General features: G+C 43.8%; 3 protein-coding genes across 4 annotated transcripts; all 3 read right to left on the bottom strand.

Moving 5' to 3' along the window:
• Nucleotides 1–2,174: 2,174 nt before the first annotated feature.
• Nucleotides 2,175–4,087, bottom strand: LOC112555567 (the record flags this gene model as incomplete). The annotated part of the gene is given in 3 exon segments (XM_025224001.1): nt 2,175–2,903; nt 2,905–3,534; nt 3,537–4,087. Coding segments are annotated over 3 exon segments (1,764 nt in total), but the record flags the coding sequence as incomplete, so codon positions are not given.
• Nucleotides 4,088–4,330: 243 nt separating this feature from the next.
• Nucleotides 4,331–23,637, bottom strand: LOC112555358. Of its 2 annotated transcripts, XR_003097452.1 has the most exons (3): nt 13,704–13,809; nt 8,809–12,802; nt 4,331–4,470 (listed from the first exon to the last, which is right to left on the bottom strand). XR_003097452.1 is itself a non-coding variant. In XM_025223723.1 (2 exons), exon 2 carries the CDS (start codon nt 11,524–11,526, stop codon nt 10,162–10,164), a length of 1,365 nt encoding a protein of 454 aa, XP_025079508.1. In that variant the 5' UTR covers nt 11,527–12,802; nt 23,190–23,637; the 3' UTR covers nt 8,214–10,161. The 2 variants fall into 2 exon arrangements, 1 of the variants encoding a protein (XP_025079508.1); XM_025223723.1 differs by lacking the exons at nt 4,331–4,470; nt 13,704–13,809 and adding an exon at nt 23,190–23,637 and having other exon boundaries at nt 8,214–12,802.
• LOC112555359 lies at nt 14,883–20,664 on the bottom strand. Its single transcript, XM_025223724.1, is given in 3 exon segments — nt 14,883–16,564; nt 16,566–17,842; nt 20,573–20,664. Coding segments are annotated over 2 exon segments (1,827 nt in total). The 5' UTR covers nt 17,331–17,842; nt 20,573–20,664; the 3' UTR covers nt 14,883–15,502.
• Nucleotides 23,638–24,570: the final 933 nt, after the last annotated feature.

The raw sequence follows: 24,570 nt of genomic DNA, 5'->3' as shown, positions 1-24,570 counted from the left end.
TTGTGAATTCGGATGTGTTTGTGTATGTACATGTGTGTTTGTGTTTGTTGATCCCCCTGTGCGTTCCTACCTGGGGACTTGCCCGTTAGCCAGCGTTTACCTGTATTATGTGGACGGTCTGGAGTCACAAAAGTAGTCTGTAATCAGCCCAAGTTATATTACTGTCTGCGAATGTGTGAACACTTATGTTTGTGTTGTACATGTGTGCACACTGATGATCCGGGGTACCGATGTGTGAGAAACACCAGCGCCCTCTCACCCACGTGAACATCTCCACTTCTTGTGTAGGACTCGCTGTTTACTTTCCCATATTTCCTGTAACATCATTGATATTCCCAATTTTACTTTGTGTTTCATCAACCTTACACACAAAATGGTCAGTCTCTTATACAGAGTCACATCACAGCTTGACATTTAACCTCATCTTTCCCGTTTTTAAAAAAAAAAAAAAAAAAATCGCCGCACTCTGAGCACCTGTATGTGTGCGAGAGGTGAGATCTGAACCAGCAGACCATAATCGCCCTTTTATTATAGTTTTACATGACTTCTTATAAACTGTGAGAGAGTTTTTAAGGTAAGTTCATGCTCTCTTCAAAATTATCATAATGAGTCGAGACAGAGGAGGAAAGGCCAATGAAAACTGAACATATTTTACTGAACATAGAGATTCCTGTGCCTTACATTCTGGGTATCCGATAGGAAACCTCATGTTAGGATTGAAAATAATTTTTTTGTACGAAAATGTGGAAAAAAGAATTTTCGTCTTGCTACTGTAACAAGGGAGCTCATAAGCGAAGCGATAGTTTTGTTATTTGAGTTCTCTCCCTTTGACTGCAGTTCGTAAAGTAAACTAAGCTGTTAGAAAGTTTCATCAAACTTAATTTATTGAACTGATATCGTAGAGGTAAGAATGAGGGTTAGCTTTTTTTTAATCCCACCTGATTGAACAATTGGATGATTAGGACACACTTTTCTAGTTTCGCTTTTGTTGTCAAGCCAGTGTGAGGCATAAAAGTAACATTCTCGGAGCCTCAGCATTCCTTTATATAACTTCTCGAACAAAACGCTTTTCCTTGAGTTCTCCATCTTGTCCTGTGAGAACGACTAACTCTCGCTGAATAACAAAGGTGTTCGCACATTTACTGCTTCCGCTGGGTCACCAGCAAGCCGCCGCAGCAGAGGCAGTCTCGGTCGCGTGAGGTCAGGTCACTGGTAGCGCGCAGTCAGTCGAAGAAATTGCAGCCAAGCGAGTTTATATTTCCTTTGCAACTTTTATTGTCATTTATTTTCTTACCCACTATGGAATATAAAATTTACAATGCTGAAATGATTTTGTTATAAATTAAATACTGTAAATGAAGACATTAGATCCGCTCTCAAACACATGCGCACACATGAGTGAGTATATATATACAAGTGTCCACTAATGTACTTCATATTTCATTAACCATTTGTAAGATATCAGAATATTAATAATAACAAACATGTCATTTATTTTGTGCATGATCCCGAACATGATGGAGCATACTCTCAACGCTTGAGAAAAGTAAAAGACATGGACAGAATACAAAGGACGGAAGGAAGAATAGTTATACACACAAGTAATGAAAGACAGAGGACACAAAGAGGACTCAGCGACCAACAATAAGGACAGACTGCCATAAGTCTGCAGAGGAAGACGAGTACGTGTACTAATCAATTGACTATGATCACAACTATTGACAACTATGTTGATTTGTGGAACAGATTATGATATGTGATATGATAAGTGTAACGGTTCTTTCAAATAACAAGATTAAATGCAGCAGATGTGCGACCTGGGAGTACTCCCAACAACCACACAACAAGAAACATGATCTTAAGTAATAACAAAAAAAACAAAACAAAACAAAACAAAACAAAAAAAAACTCAACGACTAAATGCAGTAACAGTAAGGGCGTAGATGTGGACTGCTGTCTGCAACACAATCCGGGTCCTTTCCATATGTGTTGATTCTGCTAATGTCGGTGCTGGCCACAGAGAACTTTCTGGAAGTCGTATCAAGCGTGCACGTGACCTCAAAATGTCCGTTTCCTGGCTGAGTGATGAAGGACACCTGATAAATCTCATAAATTGGGTCTGAAGAGCCTGATGTAACAAACTCTGGTGTAGAGGGACGTTGGCGAAAGGTGTCTCTGTAATTCAACACAGACTGTTCTGCCATAAAATCTCCCAGGCTGGGTGTGTAGCGCGCTGCGCGAGTCACGTGACTCAGGTGGAGCAGTGCGCATGTCTTTCGGTTGGACTTTGTGTACGAGTTGATCTCACTTATGGCCGACTTCACGGCCAACAGCACCGTAGAATCCGACATATTAAGGGTGTGTCCCACTTCAGACAGGCACACCAGTGAGGAGTCACCCCAGCATGGCTGCAGCTCCGATGTTCCGGGATTTCCTTGAAGAGGCTGATGGCTCTCTTGGAGATGTCCCCCACCCCTGACCCGGAGTAGGTCAGCACCTCCATCAGGGTCTCGTGAATGTCGAACGGCGTCGTCAACCTCTGAGTGTTTGTCTCAAAGTTGCGGATGAGCTGAGGATGAACTTGTTTGACCCATGGCGGGAAACGGAAGGCAAAGTAAGGCATGCGCTCTTCTAGCTTCCCTTGTGTTGTTGCTCGAATGTGAGAGAACCTGGCCCCGTGGTCAGCCATGAGAATGAGGATGGTGGAATTGAGGTGACCGTTCTCCTCGAGACGACGAAGGAACAGCGTGAGGTCCTTGTCGAGAGACTGTACGGGATTGTTGCAGTCGTGACTCAACTCGGAATGAAACCCAAAGAAAAACTTTGGATAACGGTTGTACCTGGTGAATAACTCCTCGAACCAGTGCATGAAGTTGAGGTGGCGGGGCGTTGAACCCAGGCAATACGGACATTATTTTGTACATCCTCTCGGCCGCCAGGTAGAACAGCCTCATGTTGTGGTCGGTAGGCTGTTCTTTGAAGCCGAGCATGCGCAGTTCAAATGTTCCGATGCTGGCCATGTCCTCCGCATAAGCCGTGACGTAACCGTGACGTTTGAAGTCTTTCCACACCCACGGATGTCCGTCGACTGGCTGTGCCCCAGGCACCCCTCGCCTGGCCTCTGGCAGCTCTTCCTCTTGATGCCCTGTCAGAATGGGGAGCAAAGCAGCCGGAGTCCCGTCACCAACGATGTTGTACCCTTCAAGTTCGAGGCCGCCAAGAGTCTCCAGGAAGTACTGACGTGTGCGCGGAAGAAGGCGAATCCAGGACATCCGAGACATGGAGTCGAAACCAAAAATAAACACACTCAAGTTGAGACCTGGCAGACTGGCAGACCTAACAGATGTCAAGGATTCTTTGTGTGACACTGAATCCCCTGGTGAAATGGATGCAGAATGGAAAGAAGATGGCGGAGGGGAGTGTGAGGATTGAAGGCTTGTCGCAGACGACATGGGAGCAGTCTTCTTCGTATGGAACTGCTCCAGCCGAGAGAGGAGCTCCATATTCCAGGCCACACCCGAGTGGATGTTCATGTATCGCCGGCCGCTGCCGACACACAAGCCACCTTGAAGAAGTCCGTCTGCAGCGGCGCGCCGTCCATCATGGGTTTGATGTGCGGCGCGTGCCGTGCAGAGAAGTCGTCGACACGCACCAACGGAGCGTACTCGCACGTGATTTTTCCGTGCAGACGACGAGCTCGCTGCGAGATGCGAAATGTGCCGTTGGTGGTGTACACCCAGTCGTCCATGGCAGCACTGCAGTCCACGTGCGGCTTCAGCTGGTAAAACTGCATGATGGATGGCTCGAAGGGGTCGAGGTCAGGATGCACACACGTCTGGTTCGTCGACTTCCGGACCTTGTAGATCTCTGCACCCAGTCCGTTACCTTCATGACTTGCTTGGGGATATTCCGAAAATTGGGAAAATGCGGGCTTAGGTCGGAATGTTGGCGGGAAGGCAAGATGAAGCAGACGATTGTTAAGGAACAGATGCTCAATGCCAGCACTTTCACGATTTGTGCTCGGCGCATGCGCAGGCCCAGTCTCATCCAATGCTTTCGCATCCTCCTGGACTGGCGGGGATCGTAATCATCTGCAAACACCCACCTCTCGCCTTGTGCGCGTGTACTCCTTGAACTTTGACCCTTTCTTGGCTGAAGATTACACCCCGGGAGTGGCCAGGCTAGATGGAACAGCGGCTCTTCTCTTGAAAGTCGGGCGCCCCCCATCTGACAAGCGTTTCACTGGTGTTTGTTACGTGATGCAAAGAACGTGATTATGTAACGTTGCCCTGACGTGCTTCTATAAATAGAACATGACAGTCAGAATTCTTGCGCCGCCGCTTAGAGACGGAAGATCGGGTTAAAGTTTATGAGGACCAGGATGTAGTCACGGTCGTGAAGCCGCTGAAGCTGCTTCCAATCGTTGATGGGGAAGACTCCGAAAGGCTTTTAGAATTCGCTGCATCTGATCTGAAACAAGTTGATATATATATATCATTAAATCCAGCAACAGAAATAAAAATATAGTACTTACTAACAAACACCTATTGTCATTATTATTATTATTATTATTATTATTATTATTATTATTATTATTATTATTATTATTATTATAAAACATTGTAAAATAGATAAATATTAGCAGCGTTTGACACGACCAAAAACTCGAGCGTGGCACTTAATCACACAAACAGCATACATTAACACATAAGAATGCCTTTTAAAACAAAGATCGGGAAAAGTCAATGTTACACTCGCAAAAGCTTAATAAGCTTTCATCGGATTGTATCATATGATCGAAGAAGCTATCAAAGGAAATAAATAACAGAAAGAAAGAAATCAATAAATGAACAGAATAATGAAAGAAAAAAAAAATTAACAAGAATGAACATGTAAGTGGCAATGATACCACTTCAAAAGTAATCAAGATAATATATTTCAAATTCAAACACTTCTCTTCGTTCACACCTACACACTTTATTGTTTATTACACTCTTTATTATTCACACGGTTAGCTTTAGACATTGATCAGAGAAAACGCTGTTCTGCCGGTACGAGTGCAATGTCATATTTTTATACAAATTCTTTGATTTCTCCTAAACTCTCTCTTTCTCTCGTGCACGCGTGCAGGAAGGCGGAGCTGTAATTAAAAGCACTTGTGCACCTTTCATTTGATTGACAGAAGCCGGCAGATTGTAAAGTTCAAAAGATGCTAATCATCGTGAAGCTGGTGGTCTGAATGTGGCTGATGACGGAGCGATACTTTTTCTCCTCCTCAATAACAAAGAATTATCGACTACAACTTGAAATGTTCGCGGCAAAGTAATGCGCACGTATCAAAGAAACGTAACTCTTTCAAACCGTCTGTAGTTAAGGTGTTATGTCCCTTGAAATGCTAGTCCAATAATGTAGATTTTGTCGAAAATGTGGATATCGCGTAAGAAAAAAGATAGTCCACTGCATAGATTCTGATAAATTGCCACTTTTGGCCTTAACTTATGGAAAATAATTTTAAAAAGTCATAGAAAAATCACGAATAAAAGATATTACGTGTTTCTATCCTACAGAAACCTGATGCTGACTTCACTACCTCCCAAAGCTCAAGGTAAATCTGCCATGTCATATGTGTAACAATTAGTATTAACATGCACAGAGAAACGGGCGACAAACTGTGACTAAACAGCACAAACGAACGGCCACAACCACATCAACATACTACAGCAAGACAGCGCATGCGCAGCTCAGTCCCGTGAGAAATGATGATGATTCACAAAGTCCTGCTGCAGCAGCAGTTTGTACTTTCTGCAGCACATGCAAGTAAGTGGGTTCAAGCTGTTAAGAACAACGAACAATTCTGTAAACCGTTCTTTCGTAGAGAGTGCCAGAAAGATAAGAACACGAAAGGCTGCAACAGCTGCATGCACTTGAGTCTAAAGTGTGTAGAATCGCGGAAAAAAGAAGAAAAAAAAACTGTAGCGCATGAAGTGTGCGTGTGTAGGGAAAACAAACAGAATTTCTTAAGCTTTAATTTTGCTTTTGTTTTCGTTGTGCCTTTTTTTAAAAAAAAAAAAGCCATCATGTGCTAGAATACAATCTCCCTAAGGGCGCCCATACATAAACATTTTATTTCTCCTTCTTTCACTCACTGTTGTACGTTATCCTTTGAAATGCAAGTGTGTATAAACAGACAACCCCCAGAGCCCACGTGGCGTCACGAATGTCCCCAGACACACGGAAATCATCAGAACGAGCCAGGGGTGGGGTGGAGTGGGAGGAACAGGGAGAGAATGGGAGGAAGGGGAGGAGGGGAGAATGAAGACCTGGCGTCCATGACAGTCAGGAGCACACACCACAGGGAGACTCGTGTAGAGATCAATAACTTCACTGGCCATGAGCTCGGCACCAGGCGAGAAAAACGTTATAATGGCGATAAGCATCAACAGGCAGCTGGGTGAACGAGACAAACACTTGTAGAGGGCCACACACCACAGACCTCTCATTAAGACGAGCTGAAACTGATGGATGACTGAAAATATTTCTACAGAAAATGACACTTTAAAATAACTAAAATCGTCACCAGATTCTACCGGGGTATCTCAAGGAGATATCTTCTTTCTGGGTAACAACACACCTCCCAATAAAATGAAATAAATATACAAAGAACACAACAAACAAAGGGGGACATAAAATGAATGCTGTATAGAGAGTTGTGAGGCTCCGTGAATGTTGATCGAAACGACGATGATATTTGAAAGAAGGAAACGTGAACAAATAAATGTGTTTCCTTCCACCCCATTTAAACCCCTTACTGCTTGCTGTAACTCGGGACAAGCAAACAATGGGCTGTCTAAGCACACATTTTCTCTGTTCTAATCCGGTTCGAATCCCGCTGCCAAGAAGGAGTTTTTGCCTTGTAAACAATGCTGCAAACATCAACATGGCTGGACGGTGGCATGCGAGGCTTTGGCTGACATGCAGCAGAAAACAGTTCAAAGTTGACCTGAAGGTTCCCGACTCGAAACCCCGTGTCCTAACCAGATATAGATTTTTCTCCATTCCGTAATGCGTGTTGGAGATCAAAAGGCGGTGTGAGAAGACTGTTTACAGCTGTCCCCCTCCCTTGTCCCTCCTCTAAATGAATATGACCATCAAGAGCAGATACATCACAGATGGGGGACCAGGGGCTCGCCCCTTCATTCCTTTCGTTGGTGGATGCATGTGTGTAAATAAACTAAGGTATGCCCACCACGTGCAAGTAACCAGTCATCTGCCTCTCACCCACACCTGCAGGAGGTAGTCACAGAAGGCGACTGTGGGGTGAGACTGGGAGCCACTATTCGTCACTGATGATCCACAGGAGGTGAAAGACGAGACGAGCGATGTTTACTCCGAGTGTGATAAACCCTGACTCGCGCTGCTGGTGCTCGTGGTCGCGAGTGATGCTGGCCGTCTGCTCTTCGTCTGTTATCATTACAGTCCTGCCAGCTTCCTTCAGTGAATGTGTGAGTGTGTGACTGGGCATGCACGCGTGTGTTTATGTGGGTGAGTGTGTCTCAGTTTGTTTGTTTGTGTGCACGTGCGAGCATGGACACTTTCACGTGGATATCAAACAATGAAAAATAAAAAACAGTCAAAGACAACAATCTTAGATTGATATCAAGAATCTGAGAGAAATTTCAACAAAGCTTTATTTGCTGGCAGGACGAGTCTTTTTCGTATTAAAATGTTATCTCTGTCTGTATCTTTCTTTGCGGAGGGCTGAGCGTCTTTCTTTTCCTTCAGTACATCGAGTTTACCAACCAACACAATGTCTCTGCTCGTTATTTATTTACCGTCCAGTGGAATAATTGTCACGGTGCATAGCTTCGATAGTCCGCACTTAATTAAGCTTCTATTATAAATTCAGAACAAACAAGAAATATGAAGGCGGTAGAAAGGAAGCCAGCTGTAATGGTGATGAGGAGGATGATGATGACGATGAGGAGGAGGAGGAGGAGGATGGTGATGAAATTTTTTTTTTAGTGCCTTTTCCCACTATCAAGACAAACTCTTTCCAAAATCAACAAGATACAGTAATAATAATTAATGGTTGTGAAATCTTTTGTGGTAATGATCATTATTGCTGTTTAAATTAGTGATGATATCACATTATTGCTATTAAAACTAGTGATGCTAGTGATTATCGGTGTTAGAAAGCAACTGCATTGATGCTAAAGTTAGTGGTCACTGCAGTCAGAATGTGGTGATGGTGGTGGTGGTGGTGGTGGTGTACTATTTATGATGAAGGTCGTAGTGTAGTCGGAGTCAGCTGCAGTAGCAGCAAATACTAATGTAGATCTACATCCATTCACTAGTGTTCACAGCTACATTGTGAAAATATATAGAGACCCAACCTTTAGTATTCTTCTGCCATTCCGTGTTCTGTACCCACAAATGCTCTTCAACCAGACTTTCATTCTCAACACCCACATCTTTTGTTTCACAATCACACTTTCTACTCATCTGTCTCATTACACATCACATCTCTCACCTTATTTACTTTAAAACTTTTATAGCGTATCAACATTTGTCGTTTCACATAAAAATATTAACAAACCTTTCTAAATTTAAAAAAAAAAATCTGTGACATAATACATTACAGGTTCTTATAAATTCACAGAGTTCTAGGAAAAATTCCCACCCACCTCCGCCATTCATTCATGCTGCACTGTGTGATGTACATCCACACCGCGGCCTGCAGCAACATGAAGCGTCGGTACATAAACACTGAGGTCGGCGAGAAGCAGAATGGAGAGGTAAATCGCTTACCTGTCTCAGGTGCCAAGCAGCGCAACACTCACTGAAACAGGAGTTTGCCAGATTCGGGATGCCAGTCCACGTGCACTAACGAACGCACCGTCGTGCTCCTTGCGACCCTTGGCGGAGGCTGGCGGAATGTGATGCGCGCGCGGACACGGGCTGCACGTCACTGCGATGTTCGTTCGATGCATCTGCACCGACGTCACCTGACGAAGGCATCTTGCTTCTGCAAGTCTGATCTCTGTACAGCTCTGTGTTTTCTTTTCTATGTACACTAGCATCCGGAGCTTCAATGTCAGCAGCATGCATCATCCATTTCTTGTTCTTCCAGCATCAGGCTCTGGAACCTGCGAGCCTGCGCGTTATCTCACAGACACGCCTGACTTGTTCACTTAACCTCTCGGCAGTCTGTTTCTTCTCCTTCTGCAGCCTTCACCCTTAACCTGCAGGTAATTTTTACTTGGAGGGGTAGCGGTGGCTACATTTCCATGCAGGTGGTACTTTCATTCGTTGATAAGTTCATTCGCTTGCACAAATATTTTATTCCCGAGGCGGACACCAAAAACGCTGGTGTGGAAGACAGAAAAAGAGAAAATGTAAAATGCAGACAGCAGTTTGCCCGTTGCGTGGCTTCCAACAGAAGACTGAAAAGATGCAGACGACGAGGCTCGGCGGAGAATGCTCTCGAGGGTTTTACGTGCTGGCAAGAGCGAACCACCGCACGAAGCTAGCGGAGGTACAGAAGGTGGGGAGGAGGGGGATGCCGACACCAGAATAGAAGCTGGCGCCTGTAGAGATGCTGCGCTGGCTGTGCGCGGCGCTCGGTTGCCCTGGTTTCCACCGCCTGTCTGTGATGCTACAGTTTACCTCCGGTTGTCTGTCAACCGCCGCATTGTTTGTCGACCTGTTCACACGCTCGTATGTCACCGCCGGACGTGTACACATTCACACCGCGGTGTGTCCATCCAGATGTTTGCACAGTTCAAGAAAGGTCGCAAAGAACGAGGGATGCTTACACGGCGGCGGCCAACCTCAGCAGCAACCACAGGTAGAGATGAATCCCGTTAGGTCACGTGACATAGCTACGACACTAGCTTGATTACTAGCAATGAAATGTGTTTTACTGTAGGAGACAATTGTGTCTTTAAAGTACTGTCTTTTATGGACTCATATTAAATCACCGCTCTTGTTAATAATAGTTATCAAAAAACTTTTAACTACTTCCAACTTGCACAAAATGTATACAACATACAGTGATAAAAAGCTATGATAAAGTAATATAAATGTAATATAAATATATAGCGCAAAAGTTTCCTAAAGTCACCACAATCTTAAATGTATATAAAAACTTAGAAACTCCTCTCAAACCGTTCCTGCACCTGGTTTACAATAGCAATAAGGACCGAGGTGGGGAGAAGTCTTTACAATGCAGTCCGCGTCCTTTCCATACCTGTTGACTCTGCTGATGTCGGTGCTCGCTACTATGAACTTTCCTGTAGATGTATCCAGAGTGCACGTCACTTCAAAATGGCCGTTTCCTGGCTGAGTGATGAAGGACACCTGATAGACTTCTTGATTTACATCTAGATAGTCCCGTTCCCTATGCTGACTAAAACTTTGTATGTACTGCCGCAGTTTGTGCTCGGCCACGTAGTCTTCGTACGTGGGAACGTACCGTACTGCGGAAGTTATGTTCTTTAGGCGGAGCAGTGCGCATGTCTTTCGGTTGGACTTTGTGTACGAGTTGATCACACTTACTGTCGACTTCACGGCCGACAACACGATAAAGTCAGTCTTATTAAGGGTGTCCCACTTCAGGCAGGCACACCAATGAGGAGTCACCCCAGCGTGGTTGCAGCTCCGATGTTTTGGAATTTCCTTGAAAAGGCTGATGGCTCTCTTGGAGATGTCCCCCAACCCTGACCCGCTATAAGTCAGCACCTCCAGCAGGGTCTCGTGAATGTCAAACGGCGTCGTCAGCCTCTTGGTGTTTATCTCCATGTTGCGGATAAGCTGAGGATGAACTTGTTTGACCCATGGCGGAAAACGGAAGGAAAAATAAGGCATGCGCTCTTCTAGCTTTCCCTGCTTTGTGGCTCTCATGTAAGAGAATCTGGCTCCATGGTCAGCCATGAGAATGAGAAGAGTGGAATTGAGGTGACCACTCTTGTCTAGTCTTTCAAGAAATAACATCAGATCCTCATCGATGGTCTGTATAGGATTGTTGTCGTCGTGACTCATCTCACCATGAAATCCAAAGAAGAACTTAGGGTGGCTCGTATAAGTAGCAAACAAATCCTCGAACCAGCGCATGAAGATACGGTGACGTGGTGTAGAGCCCAGACAGTTACTTGCACTTTTACTGAACATTTTCTGAGCTGCCAAGAAGAACAGCCTCATGTTGTGGTCGGCGGGCTGTTCTTTGAAGCCGAGCATGCGATAGTGAAAGGCTCCAAGACCTGGCATATCTTCTGCATACGCCGTCACGTAACCATGACTCTCGAACTCTTTCCACACCCATGGGTGTCCGTCAACCGGACGTGCATTGGGCATGCCCCGTCGCGCTTCTGGCAGTTCCTCTTCGTGGAAACCCGTTAATATGGGGAGCAAAGCGGCCGGCGTCCCATCGCCCACGATGTTGTAACCTTCGAGTTCAATGCCACCAAGTTTATTCAGAAAGTACGCACGTGAGCGTGGAAGCAAACGAATCCAGGACATGCGAGACATGGAATCGAACCCCAAAATAAACACACTCAAGTTGAGGCCAGGCAGACTCTTGGAATGAGGGAGTGGGACGACGAAACAGAATCTGGTTTCGATGTCTGCGTGCGGAATGACAAGGTGTTTCCCAAAGACGGTAGAGAGGACCGTAAATATTTTTCTTTGCGGCCATTTCCTTCAGCCGAGAGAAGACGGCGTCGTTCCTTGCCACTCCACAGTGGATGTTCACGTATCTTTTTCCGGTGCTTGACACGCAGTCCACCTTGAAGAAGTCCGTTGTTAGCGGTGCACCGTCCAGCATGGGCTTGACATGCAGACCTTCACGGACGGAGAAGTCGTCTGGACGCTCGAGTGGGATGTACTCGCACGTGACCTTCCCGTACAGTTGACGTGCGCGCTCTGAGATGCGAAACGTGCCGTTGATGGTGTACACCCAGTCTTCCTCGGCGGGGCTACAATCCACGGGTGGGTACTTTTTATGGAATTGTATGATTGTCGGGTTGAAGGGGTTAAGATCGGGATGTACGCATGTTTGAGGGGTTAGTTCGTTGTCCTTAGTGCTTTTTCGAAACAAGGCTCTGTTCTTGCCGCGTCAAGCTCTTTTGAAACAAATAATACATAATAAAGAATCACAATAAAGACTGAAAGGGAGCAAAAGGACCGAGCTAGTACTTTTATCCTTCTTAACCTGAGAAACATCGTCTTTTAAGTAGACATACTTTGCGTCCTGTGATCTTGTACAATACCGACAGGATTAATAATGCCTGCTAACCTCTCAGTTCGGCCTGTAGGAAATCTTAAAATCCAGGGTGCGAGTATTACCCTCAGAGCAAGCTATTTGTTTATCGAGTGTTACGCCGTCTAAAAAAATATTCAATGGTCATGATGGAAGTTAAAGGTGTTAAGTGTTAGAGGAAGAAGAACCAGATAAAGATGATACCTAACAGTCAAATAAACATAGACACTGTCGACGGAGCAAATGTTTTCCTAGACAGAGTTTGTAGACATTCACGTGCCAGTACACACAGCCTTTGATGTTTGACGTCTGCAGGCTGGACAGGTCGACCACAACACTTGGTGTCTATGGTCACCCTTGACTACATCACAACATCGGGTCCTTCTTCGTTTGTCTGAAGATGCAGGGATATTCATGAAGCCCTTAAAAAAATGTTGTCGACCTGGAAAGACTGCAGTCGCCGTCACTGGCCACCCTTCAAGTGGTCAACCGTCTGCTACAACCATCAGCACTACTGAGGTCACGGACTGCCCCCTGGGTCTGAAACTGATTCCAGAATATGAAGAAAATATACTCACTTCAAAAAAATCTCTTCTTACCTTGTTTTCCTCTCATGCTTTAGACATTAATGAACCGGCCTCAACTTTCCTTCTCTCAACAATTGGATGAACACCTTTCTAGATTTTTGTTGACTAGTTTACTAGTACAACAATTGTGTTATGCTCATACTATGTTACGCTCAAAGTATGTTTGTATATGTGGTTGGGCTTGTGAGCAAAAGAAAAATTTTTTTCTTGGACTTCCTTGGATAGACAATAAAGTTTGATTAAATTTGAAAGTGAGGTAGAGAGTTGCTTCAGGAGCAGGGAAAGTTGCATAGCGGATAATAAAAAGGACGCGGTGTCTTTGATGGACAGGAGGACACCACAGGGAGGCTGGTCGTGAGGATCAATAAGCTTACTGACTATTAGCTCCGCCATCAGACAAGAAAAACATCCAACCTCAACAAACTAGACACAAGACCGAAACAAACTGCAACATGGCGCAGACAGTCTGACGTCACATTTACAGACAGATAAGCCAGACAGAAAAACACGACAGAGACAACAACACAGAACAAACACTTAGGGAAAAAAAAACCAACCAAACACATACTGTTATTAACACGAGACAGACACATTTGAGAAGAGGTAAACAAGGACACCAAACAGGGATGTGGATGCAGAAAGATGGCGATATAAAAATAATGTCGACACAGGAGAAAGAGGCGGACACAACGAAAAACGCTCATGAAAGACTGCAGTAGACCAGAGACCCAATAATTATGACAAGATTCTGCTCCTCTAATCGCTGCTTAAAATGTCAACGATAATGATTTGTTCTAGATGTCTTCACTACTATTACAACGCTCCAAAATTAAACACTATCCAATTATTTTTGAACATACCTTGCAATAGTTTGCAGCTAAGTGTCGCTGTCCTTACAATGAACAACAATGGAGGAAGGAGACATTCAAACAGTTGTCTCGGAGAAATCTAGAAACGATGACGTCGTGCTGACGTCAAAATGTCCTCCCATAATATAATGTCAAGAGGGAAGTAACCCACGGAGACTGTGTCTGGATTCCATCAACGAAATCTATTAGCGCCATTTTAATTAACATCATGTCATGACTGGAGAAAATTTTTGTAAAAAAACACACATCTGCATCAAGATAAATATTAAATGTAGATTGGCAAGGAACCAACACTCAACACATGAACAAAAACACACACACATACACACACACACACGATGTGAAAATGCATAACTTGTGTTTATTATGTCACCCTCGTAAATAAAAATCTGTCATTTGTCATTTGTCTCTCTGGCTGCTTGTCAACCGTTTGAAAGAAAGTTTTTACACACCATTTCAAAGACATGCTGATTAGTGGAGTGCCTTTATCTTCTTTTTTGACATTTTTTGTCGTATCGGCCTCACCTAGCTGTGAAATCTTTCTCCCTCTTCTGTCTGCAAGCTTCGCCACCATCGCATCGTCAATAAACGACGGTGGCAGTGGCTGAATAGACGATGCGTTCCCGTTGTTTTATTTATGAATGTTCTTCGTGGAGATCACACACGCCATTTATTTCGCTCTTTTGCCCAGGGACAGACACGTGCCTCAACCTATTGCATGGAGGGAACTTGCCTCCAACCTTTGCCCCAGGCTTGCCCTCGCCGTGACTACCAGACTAAGAAGCTTGTCTTGAGTACTAGGCGAGGAGACTGGCAATGAAATGAGTTTTACTGGCGATGATAAACGGTGTTAGTCAGAAGAGACATAGATAGTACTAATGTAGGATCCATAACTAGATCCATGATTAAGGTTTCATGCAGAGATCCATAGTGGCTGGCGGAATTTCATTTCAGGATGATTGCTAGCAAGCAGTTTCTTCCGTTTGACATCACAAGGTGATGTTTCAATAGACAGGCATACACAGAGGCAAAGAATGAAAAAAATGAAAGACCTTGGTCTTCACACACACACACACACTACACACATAAACACATTACACACACACACACACACACACACACACAAACACACGCAAACACTCAAAGTGCGTGAGTCAGGGACGTAGTGTATTTAAGGTACTGTGTCTTTTATTACTCATATTGTCCTCGCTCGTATAAATAATGTGCTCTGTGAGTAGAAAATTAGTCATCCTTGTGGACAAAATAAGAGACTGAGAAAAGAGAGACAGAAAGAGCAATAGCAAGAGGTAATGACATCGGGGAGTCTCTTCAAACATTTGCACACATACACACAATCAGGAGCATCTCTCCGCCTAATGAACTTCCTTCATCAGATAAAACCGGGAACTACAAGCTATCGAGCAGAGGAGTTCACTGGGAATACAATACAAATTCATTACAATATATATATATAAAAGAAAAATCATAGATTAATGTCTGACAGTTAAGAAAAAAACAAATAAAAAGAAGCCTGGTTCGCAGTTTCCATCTTATCAATACAAGCAGGGATATTGTGTTACAACTCTAGCGTGCTAATATCTGAGTGTTCTAGCTGACAGCTAGGTCTTAGCCATTCAGTTATATTTACCAGCGAATTTTTTTCTACTTCCACCTAGGAAATAGGTAGATAAATCCATACAGTAATTACAAACGCAAGTATAAATGTGTAATATATGGCAAACGTTGCATGACGTCACCACAAGCCTAAATGTGTACAAAAGCTTAGTTCATCACCAAAACCACCACCAAAATGAATTACAGTAGCAATAAGGACGAAGGTAAGGATGAGTCTTTGCAATGCAGTTCGCATGCTTGCCATTCTTGTTTACTCTGCTGATGTCGGTGCTCGCTACAAAGAATTCTCCGGTAAATGTATCAAGAGTGCACGTCACTTCAAAATGGCCGTTTCCTGGCTGAGTGATGAAGGACACCTGATAGACTTCTTTACTTATACCTAAAAGGTCCTGGTTCTTATGCTGACTAAAACTTCGTATGTACTGCCGCAGTTTGTGCTCAGCCACGTAGTCTTCGTAAGTGGGAACGTACCGTGCTGCGGAAGTTATGCTCTTCAAACGGAGCAGTGCGCATGTCTCTCGGTGCGAATTTGTGTACAAGTTGATCTCATTTAAGACCGACTTCACGGCCGACATCACGATAAAGTCCGTGTTATTAAGGGTTTCCCACTTCAGGCAGGCACACCAGTGAGGAGTCACCCCAGCGTGGCTGCAGCTCCGATGTTTTGGAATTTCCTTGAAAAGGCTGATGGCTCTCTTGGAGATGTCCCCCAACCCTGACCCGGTATAAGTCAGCACCTCCAGCAGGGTCTCGTGAATGTCAAACGGCGTCGTCAGCCTCTTGGTGTTTATCTCCATGTTGCGGATAAGCTGAGGATGAACTTGTTCGACCCATGGCGGGAATCGGAAAGCAAAATAAGGCATGCGCTCTTCTAGCTTTCCCTGCTGTGTGGCTCGAACGTTCGAATTCTTTTCTCCGTGGTCGGACATGAGAATGAGGAGGGTGGAATTGAGGTGACCACTCTTCTCTAGTCTTTCAAGAAATAACACCATATCCTCATCGAGAGCCTGCACAGGGTTGTTGTTGTTGCGACTCATCTCCCTGTGAAAACCGAAGAAGAACTTAGGGTGGCTCGTATAAGCAAACAATTCCTCGAACCAGTTCATAAAGATACGGTGGCGGGGTGTTGTGCCCAGGCAATAAAGAAAATTTTTCTTATACATCTTCTCGGCCTCCAGGTAAAACGGCCTCATGTAGTGGTCAGTAGGCTGTTCATTGAATCCGAGCATGCCCAATTGAAACGTTCCGAATTTGGCCATGTCTTCGGCGTAAGCCGTGACGTACCCGTGACGTTTGAAGTCTTTCCACACCCACGGATGTCCGTCGACTGGCTGTGCCCTGGGTACGCCCCGTCTGGCCTCTGGCAGTTCTTCTTCTTGACGCCCAGTCAGAATGGGGAGCAAAGCAGCTGAAGTCCCGCCAAACGATGTTGTACCCTTCCAGTTCAAGTCCACCAAGAGTCTCCAGGAAGTACCAACGTGTGCGGGGAAGCAAACGCATCCAGGACATGCGAGACATGGAGTCGAAACCAAAGATAAACACATTCAAGCGGAGGCCAAGCAGACTTGCAGAGTTGAAAAGGGGGGATGACGGAAGAGAATCATGTTTCGATGACTGCGTGGAGGGCGGAGTCAACGGAGGGAAAGAGATGTTTCCCAAAGAGGGCGGCGATGACTCTGAGGCTTCTTTGTTTGCGGTCAACTCCTCCTGCCGAGAGAAGACGGCGTTGTTCCTGGCCACCCCAGAGTGGATGTTCATGTACCTTTGAAAGGTGCTTGCCTCGCAGTCCACCTTGAAGAAGTCCGTTGTTAGCGGTGTGCCGTCCAGCATGGGCTTGATGTGCAGACCTTCACGGACGGAGAAGTCGTCGGCACGCTCGAGTGGGATATACTCACACTTAATGTCCCTGTGCAGGCGCAGCGCGTTCTTTGAGATGCGAAACGTGCCGTTGACGGTGTACACCCAGTCTTCCTCGATGCTCATGCAATATACAGGTAGTTGCTGCTCGAAAAAAACCGAGACTGACGTGTTAAAGGGGTCAAGATCGGGAATTTGGCACGTTTGATTGGAGGGTTTCATGTGAACGAGCATGTCCTTCATCCATTTCTGTTCGCTATCTTTTCTCTAAGTAGGACTCTGTCCTCGCCGACTTCTCCCTCGTCGGAAGTAAATAAAGAATAAAAGCTAAAAATGAAGACTAAAATGAGGAACAAGACTCGAGCTAGCACTTTTATCCTTTTCAACCTGAGAAACATTTTTTAAAGTAGAGCAACTTTGTCCTTCGAGACCTATAATCTTGTACATCAAGAGGCAACTACCAAAGTCTTGATCATGCCTGCTGACCTTTGTCACTCTAGACCAGATCACAAGCCAAGGTTCATGTTCGTTTGTTTGACGACGCAGAGATTATTGAAGTGCGACCTGGAATTCCTGGTCAAACGTCTCCTGCAGCCATCAGCACTACTGAGGTCATGGAGTGCTCTCTGGGTCTGAAACTGATTCCATAACATAAAGAGAATATACAGACTTTGAACTTTGCTCTTCTTGTCTAGTTCTCACCTCTTGCCTTAGACATTAATGAACCTGTCTCTGCTTCTAGTAATATACATTCTTTCTATTCTGGTTCCAAAGAAATCGCCTCTACAAATGGCACAGACCATTGGATTTTCTTCTGCTACATCTATTGATTCTGCGATTGTTTTTTTCTTATTCTTGGAGAAGACTTGTTTCTAAAGTCTTTCTTTATTACAGCACATTACAGTGTAGGACTCAAATACAATTGTGCAATATCCTAATTATTACAATATCACTCTCCACAAGCATTCTCTCTTTATTTTTCTCTCCCGCTCTCACTTTTCTTTTGTCTCTAAACACTTACACACACACACACACAAACAATCATTAAATAATCCTACGTACAGGAATTAATTTTATCTGATCTGCCATTATTACATAGACATCAAATTATAACCATGGAATTACAGAGAATACAGTGCATGCTGTCGTTTTCAATAATACCGATTTGTAATAACATTGGTATTGTTTTTTAAATCTCTTTTTTCCCTTCTCCCCATCCTTTCTCTCTCTTTTTTTTTTTCGTTTTCCCTCCCCTCCTTGTTTCCTTTACTCAATGTGTAAGGAGAAGCTGTTTATATGGTAGCAACTTCTGCGAGCAAAGTACTGGTTTAAAATTTGCTGTATAGTAGTATATTTCTGTGCAAATTGTTTTTATTTTCATTACATATTATTTAGATAAATATTGAGTATTGAAACATCTTCTTTCGTAAATATAAATATATGCTATGATTAAAATAAAAACTTACCTAACATAAATTCATTTCGGATTTTAAATAAAATTCAGTCTTTGTTTACTTCAATGCGTTTACAGTGCGAACATTTTTTTAAAGAGTTTGTTTCAGAAGTCGTTCATAGTCTAACAAGACATCACAGACACATATTAAGTACAGAGAGAAAAGAGAAAAAAAAGTTTTCTATTTTGCTAAAACCAGAAGGGGACGTCACTATTTTCTAGTCGGGTACAGGGGTTTGCCAGGGCAGGAAGAGTTTATGGTGGGGGTGATAACAAGGACGAGGTGTCTCTGATGGACAGAAGAACATCAAAGGGAGGCTCGTCATGAATGTAAATTAACTTACTGACTGTTAGCTTGGCCATCAGTCGAGAAAAACATTGAAACACAACACACAAAAACAAACGCAAGACCGACTTCAGGAGTCATGTACCCTAGACAAACACCTGAAGACAAAGAGGGAAACAACGATACGAGAGGCGACCCCAACTGCAACATGAGACAGACACCGTCTGACGAGACAAACACTGAAAGAAAAAAATAAACAGACAGTAACATGATACAGACACAGAAAGATAGCTACATCATGTGGACACAGGTTCGGAGGGAGGAGGACACAAGCTGATGCTCTAATGGATTACGTTAGAGAAAATTGCAAGGAACACAAATCGTCACAATTTGGCTTTTACGATAAGTGCAGACCGAACAGGAGATGGATCTCTGGGTGAAAGCAATGCAGTTCCTGGCTAGGGATGAGAAAAACAGAAAAAAGAAAAATATAAAGTGTGTATCACTGCTGCTCTCAATCTACATGGCCAACTCGTCTTCATTGCGCATGTCAGTAGGATGTGGACTTGACTTCTGGCAGGATTAGTTATAGTCATTATGTATCCTAGGTGTCGGCATTTCATCTTATTTGTCCAATTTTTCATAGATTACAAAAAAAAAAGTTCTTATTAAAATAGTTCAAGGGTAAAGGTCCTCCCAGAAAGTATTTGAAGTCATCTAGGAGGTGTAAATATTTTTGGTGAAGATGAAGGTGAGTTGGAAATAGAGAATCGGTGGCAAAGAATGTAATAATGCATTTGTTTGTTTGTGTGTTTGTGTGTGTGTGCGTTCGTGTGTGTGCGCTACACTTGCATACTGTGAGAGTTGGTTTCCAATTGCTTAGTTCGCTGTAGCGAGCATCTCCTGACAATGTTATTAATAATCCATGTTGTTCCATGAGTCATCTCGGGATGAAAGACACTGCCTCAGACGGTAAACGACATTTCACATTTGTTTGATGATTTCTAAAAGGTCAGTGGGTCGCACAAAAACATCCAGTCCGCAGTAAATAATACGCGAAGACGAGTTATTATTTGAATAATCGAATGAAAAATGTCAGTCTATTCGTTCCCGATGGCTGATTATACTGCAACACTGTAGCAAATATTTCGTCATTATTTATTGAAACTAGTTTGAGATACATGTATTTTGCTAACATTTCCTGATTTTAAAGTGTGTGTGTGTGTGTGTAAAATATTTTAACGATGTATCATCAGTTTAGATTTATTTCAGTCCGATTGCCACGAATAGATCTGGAGATTGCCAGGCAGGATCATCGAAATTATTTTATTTTATTTCCGATTTTTTATTTATCAAAGTAGGTAGAAAAAAATCGACGATGAAGACTGTAATAGCTGAGAACCATTAATTATGACTAATTTCTACTCTTCATATCCTTGTTTATAGTGAAATCATGGATATAAGTTTGTGGTGAAATCTACAGCTTTGTTCTGGATGTTTCCAAGAAATCAAGCTGAGCTGACAACAACAAAAATCTACCTTCACTTAAACGCGTTCAAACTTTACCATCCCACAACTATTTTTCAACAATCCTCACAATAATTTGCAGCTAAAGGTCGCTGTACTTACCTGACAGGTCCTACAAGGTACAAGAAAATGGCTGCTCGTCTCCAAGCAGTTTTATCGGTGACGTCAGGAGTGATGACGTCATGATCAGGTCAAGAGGTCATCCCGTCAAAATACAAACAACATGGCGCTGAGCAAATATTTCTGGACATCGTTTGAATGGCACAGACATTTGGAGGATTTATTGTCGGGAAATGTATCCCTAGATGTTGTAAAGTTGTTTATTTTGATAGGATGGATCCGATATATAGAGTTACACGCGTGGATATTTACTGCTTAATAAACTTGAAAAACTGTATTTCCTGCTAGAAATGTGATTGAGAGAAAAAAAAAACTTTTCTAAATCGGAACATTTTTAAGTTTCAGCTTTTCCAATTCTCTGCCGTGTAAAATTTTTTTACCGGTAAATTCTGTTTTAGCTTCGTGAGACTTATTTTCATGCTTCCTGGAACATGCAGACAATTATCTTTGGCTCAATAAACGCTCCAAGTGGGTGAAAGAAGGCAACTGTTTCCCACAGTGCGTGACCGTTGGGATGTCGGTCCACTGCACAACCTTTATTCCTCTGTGCGAATTTTGTATTGAACACTGATTCAATAATAAGTTTTTTTTTTTGATTTAGTCGATGGAATCCAGAGACAGTTTCCTTCTATTAGTTTCATTCTAACACTGGATTTTGATTTGTGAAAATATTTTGTAAATTATGGAAGAAAAGTAGAATAAATGTACAACTCCTACTACTTAGACCGAAAGATGATCACGACTGCAAATGTCAAACATGTTATTCTGTGTTAAAGGCATTTGATCTCTTTTCTTCCTGAATAAAAATGAATACCATTTTTTTAAACAGAAGATAAATTAATGAATAAATTTCTGTAATGAATTGGAAAGCATCACATTTATTTTCCATACATCAATACTTTCCGTGTTTGCTCGTCTGCCTTCCTGTTCGTGCGTGCGTACGCGCGCGCATATCTGCTTTTACACGTCAGCAACAGAGAGAAATGAGTTTTCTAATGACATTAATGACTGTCGTTAACATCAATCCAGCGATGCAAGCTAAACGCATTAAATAAATGCCAATCTAATGACATGCTAAAAATAGATTATGAAACAAGTAATAAAAACGTTTCTCTTACAGATGACCTTAGTGTCATAAGGTCGCAACATTGTGTAACTGGACATGTGACCCACATCATCTCTCTCAGACATCCTCAAGAGTGGTCTGCAGGAGAACGACAGACTAAAGAACTCGGATGACGAATATCAATGACAGGACAGACATACTCTTCACATCTACAACTGAACTCAGACATAGCCCTCCTTCTTGGAGCAATACCATCAATAAACAGCTAATCACAGCATCAGTCAGCAAAACAGATGACATCATCTAGTCCTGACTAAACTCAATACGAGAAGAGGATTTGATGATCAACATTTATAATGTCAGAGTTAGACAGCCATAGACTTGTTGACTCACTCTGCCCGTACCCTGCGTCCACCACTCATTGGACTAGTCGATGGCCATCGCTGTTTATTTATTCATTTACCATTCTATTGCCGTCTGTCATGCAACCACAGATATGAGAAATCAAGAGAGAGAGAGAGAATGAATGTCATGTAGAAATGATTAACTGGAGCAGTGACTGGATATATGGAAGACCAAAGTTCTGCGAAGTACTGGACGGTTGCCCCTCGAGTTACCTCGGTGATACGCTCCGATACATCCATCGTAGGTTAAAGACATCGGAAGCCGAAAATATACATTTAATACACCTAACCTACCTCACTTTGCCTTGTCTGTCTTATACGTTCTCGGAGCACCAAGTTTTATTCAGAAAGTGTCAAATATTTTATGAAATTTAAAGAATCTGCAATAAAATAAAGTTTTATCTTTCCAAGTCATCGAGCGAAATGAAGGGAGGTTTCACGCCGAGCCAGCAAGTAAGTGCCACATTCAGAGAAGCCATTGAGTGCCTGCCACGAGATCGGAACTCTGTACAGCCAATTTCTGCTGGAGAGGAAGCAGATGGTCGATTGTTTCACAATAAAAATGTCTTCCCATCATTGTCTCCCACACACACACCCTCCTCCCTCCTGCATGTTTTTAAATCTGTAATCACATTGGCAGAACTGTCCTGCTAATCATTCATCCCCACAATTACTCACTCACCTAAAAATCAATCAATCGGCTAATCAAAGAAAATTATTCTTCTCATATTACTCTCTGATACCACACAACGGAAAACATAATTCACACGTAATAACGGCCACACACAGCTTAACAGGTTCTAAACAACAATCTCCGAGGTCTTAAAGCTTGGATAGTTGCTTTGTTGACAACACCAGTAACTGCCACAACGATTTTACAACGGTAATGGTGACGCAGATCTGCAATCTGTGTGATACGTATGTGGACTCAGGGAACAACAACACCCTCCCCGTGTTCCTAGTACCACCAGATCCTGTTCTCCAGAGACTGTGGCCCAAACAGTAAAGAATGGGGCCAAGGATGGCTCAGCGCAGAGAAGAAAGGAGAAGAACAGAAGCCTCCCCCTCCCAGTGCTGCTGACATCAGCGCAAATCGCTCAGCGGTGCGAGAAGAACGTAAATCACTTACCTGCGGCAGTCTCTCCCTCCACACCGCCGAGCAGAAGGCAGAGGGTGGGCAGCGCACAGCTCCAGCAGGTCAGAGGTCAGAGGGGTGAGAGGCAGAGGGTGAGGGCAGGGGGATGAGGGGCAGGGGGTGGGGGATGCTGTGAGACCCTATTATACTCAGTCGCTCTCGCCGCCATCCTGCCTCCAGCGGAGGAAACCCGTTCGCCTTTCAAAGACGCGGCGTTGGCAGCATGGCGGCGGGACCTGTCTCTCGGCGGTCGACGTCCAACATTTCACGGCCGGCATTTTGTGTGGTTTGTCTCTCGGCAGCTATCCCTTGATAAGTTTCTGTAAACTGCCACGTACACATGTGCTGACACGATTTCCAGCTGTGTTTTGCTGCCGTGTTGTTTCTGTAAGGTAGACTACCTGTCTTGTTCCTGTGTCACGTACTTATCACGTAATCCTATTACGTGCTTTGTCACTGTTATTTATTATTACTGGTTTATTATCACTGTGGCAGCAGCTCATGTTCTTGCATCAGATCTTTGTGCCTTCGTGTCAGTCTGGAATCTTCTGAAAGGCCACGTTGTCTTCACGTAATCAACTTTTCACGCATGACTTGTTTTCCACATACACTGTGCGCCGATTATTTTTCCCTTGAGCAGGTAAGCTCTCCACCTGAATCTCTCATCCCTCATTTCCTGGCAACCGTCTTTAATGGCACGTAAGAATCTGCTCAACGGGCCAAAAAAAAGTCACGGCGATGTTCCCTTGATAACCATCATTAGATGAAACGATAAGATGCAGTCCGCGCTGTGCCGCCGGTGGCTTCCGACAAGACTGGAAGGACGCAGACGATGGGGTTTGGCGGTGGAAGCTCTCGAGAGCTTTACGTGGTAGATAGAGCGAACCAGCGTGTGATTCTGGAGGAGGTGGGATGTGGGGGATGGAGGAGGATGCCGCCATCAGAGTAGGAGCCGGCGCCTGCGTCGATGCGTGCGCAGGATGCGCGGGCCGGTCGGTTGCCTTGGATTCCAGCGCCTGGTGCATGATGATATAAACGTCCAGTTGTCTGCCGGCTATTTTATTGTTGTTTGTGTGGGGCAGACGCTGCTGGACATGTCTGGCGGCAATAAGGTGAACACTAGTAGAGTCGATGTAGCGGGAGGAAAGAGAGACGAAAGCAATCGAAAAAAAAAGAAAAAAATTGTTTTTTAAGGCGTCCTGAAAGCAGGTGCATCGCTTACCACAGGATTCCCAGAATGACCTAGCTCGGAGCAACTCTTTTCCCAGGTTTGTTTATTGTGAAAGCACACGTACACGGGTAGATGAAGTTACAGTTACTGCGTTTAAACACAGAGATGTACCCGCTATTTGGTTACCCAGAGTATACTCTCCCC

This window comes from Pomacea canaliculata, linkage group LG14 (assembly GCF_003073045.1).
Source record: "Pomacea canaliculata isolate SZHN2017 linkage group LG14, ASM307304v1, whole genome shotgun sequence".
Taxonomy (NCBI): domain Eukaryota; kingdom Metazoa; phylum Mollusca; class Gastropoda; order Architaenioglossa; family Ampullariidae; genus Pomacea; species Pomacea canaliculata.
Note: the sequence above shows the minus strand (reverse complement) of the source record. Positions and strands in the feature narration are given on the sequence as shown.

Coding starts and splice junctions, on each gene's coding strand:
- LOC112555358 (XM_025223723.1), bottom strand. CDS start 11,526: ATGTCTCGCATGTCCTGGATTCGTTTGCTTCCACGCTCACGTGCGTAC.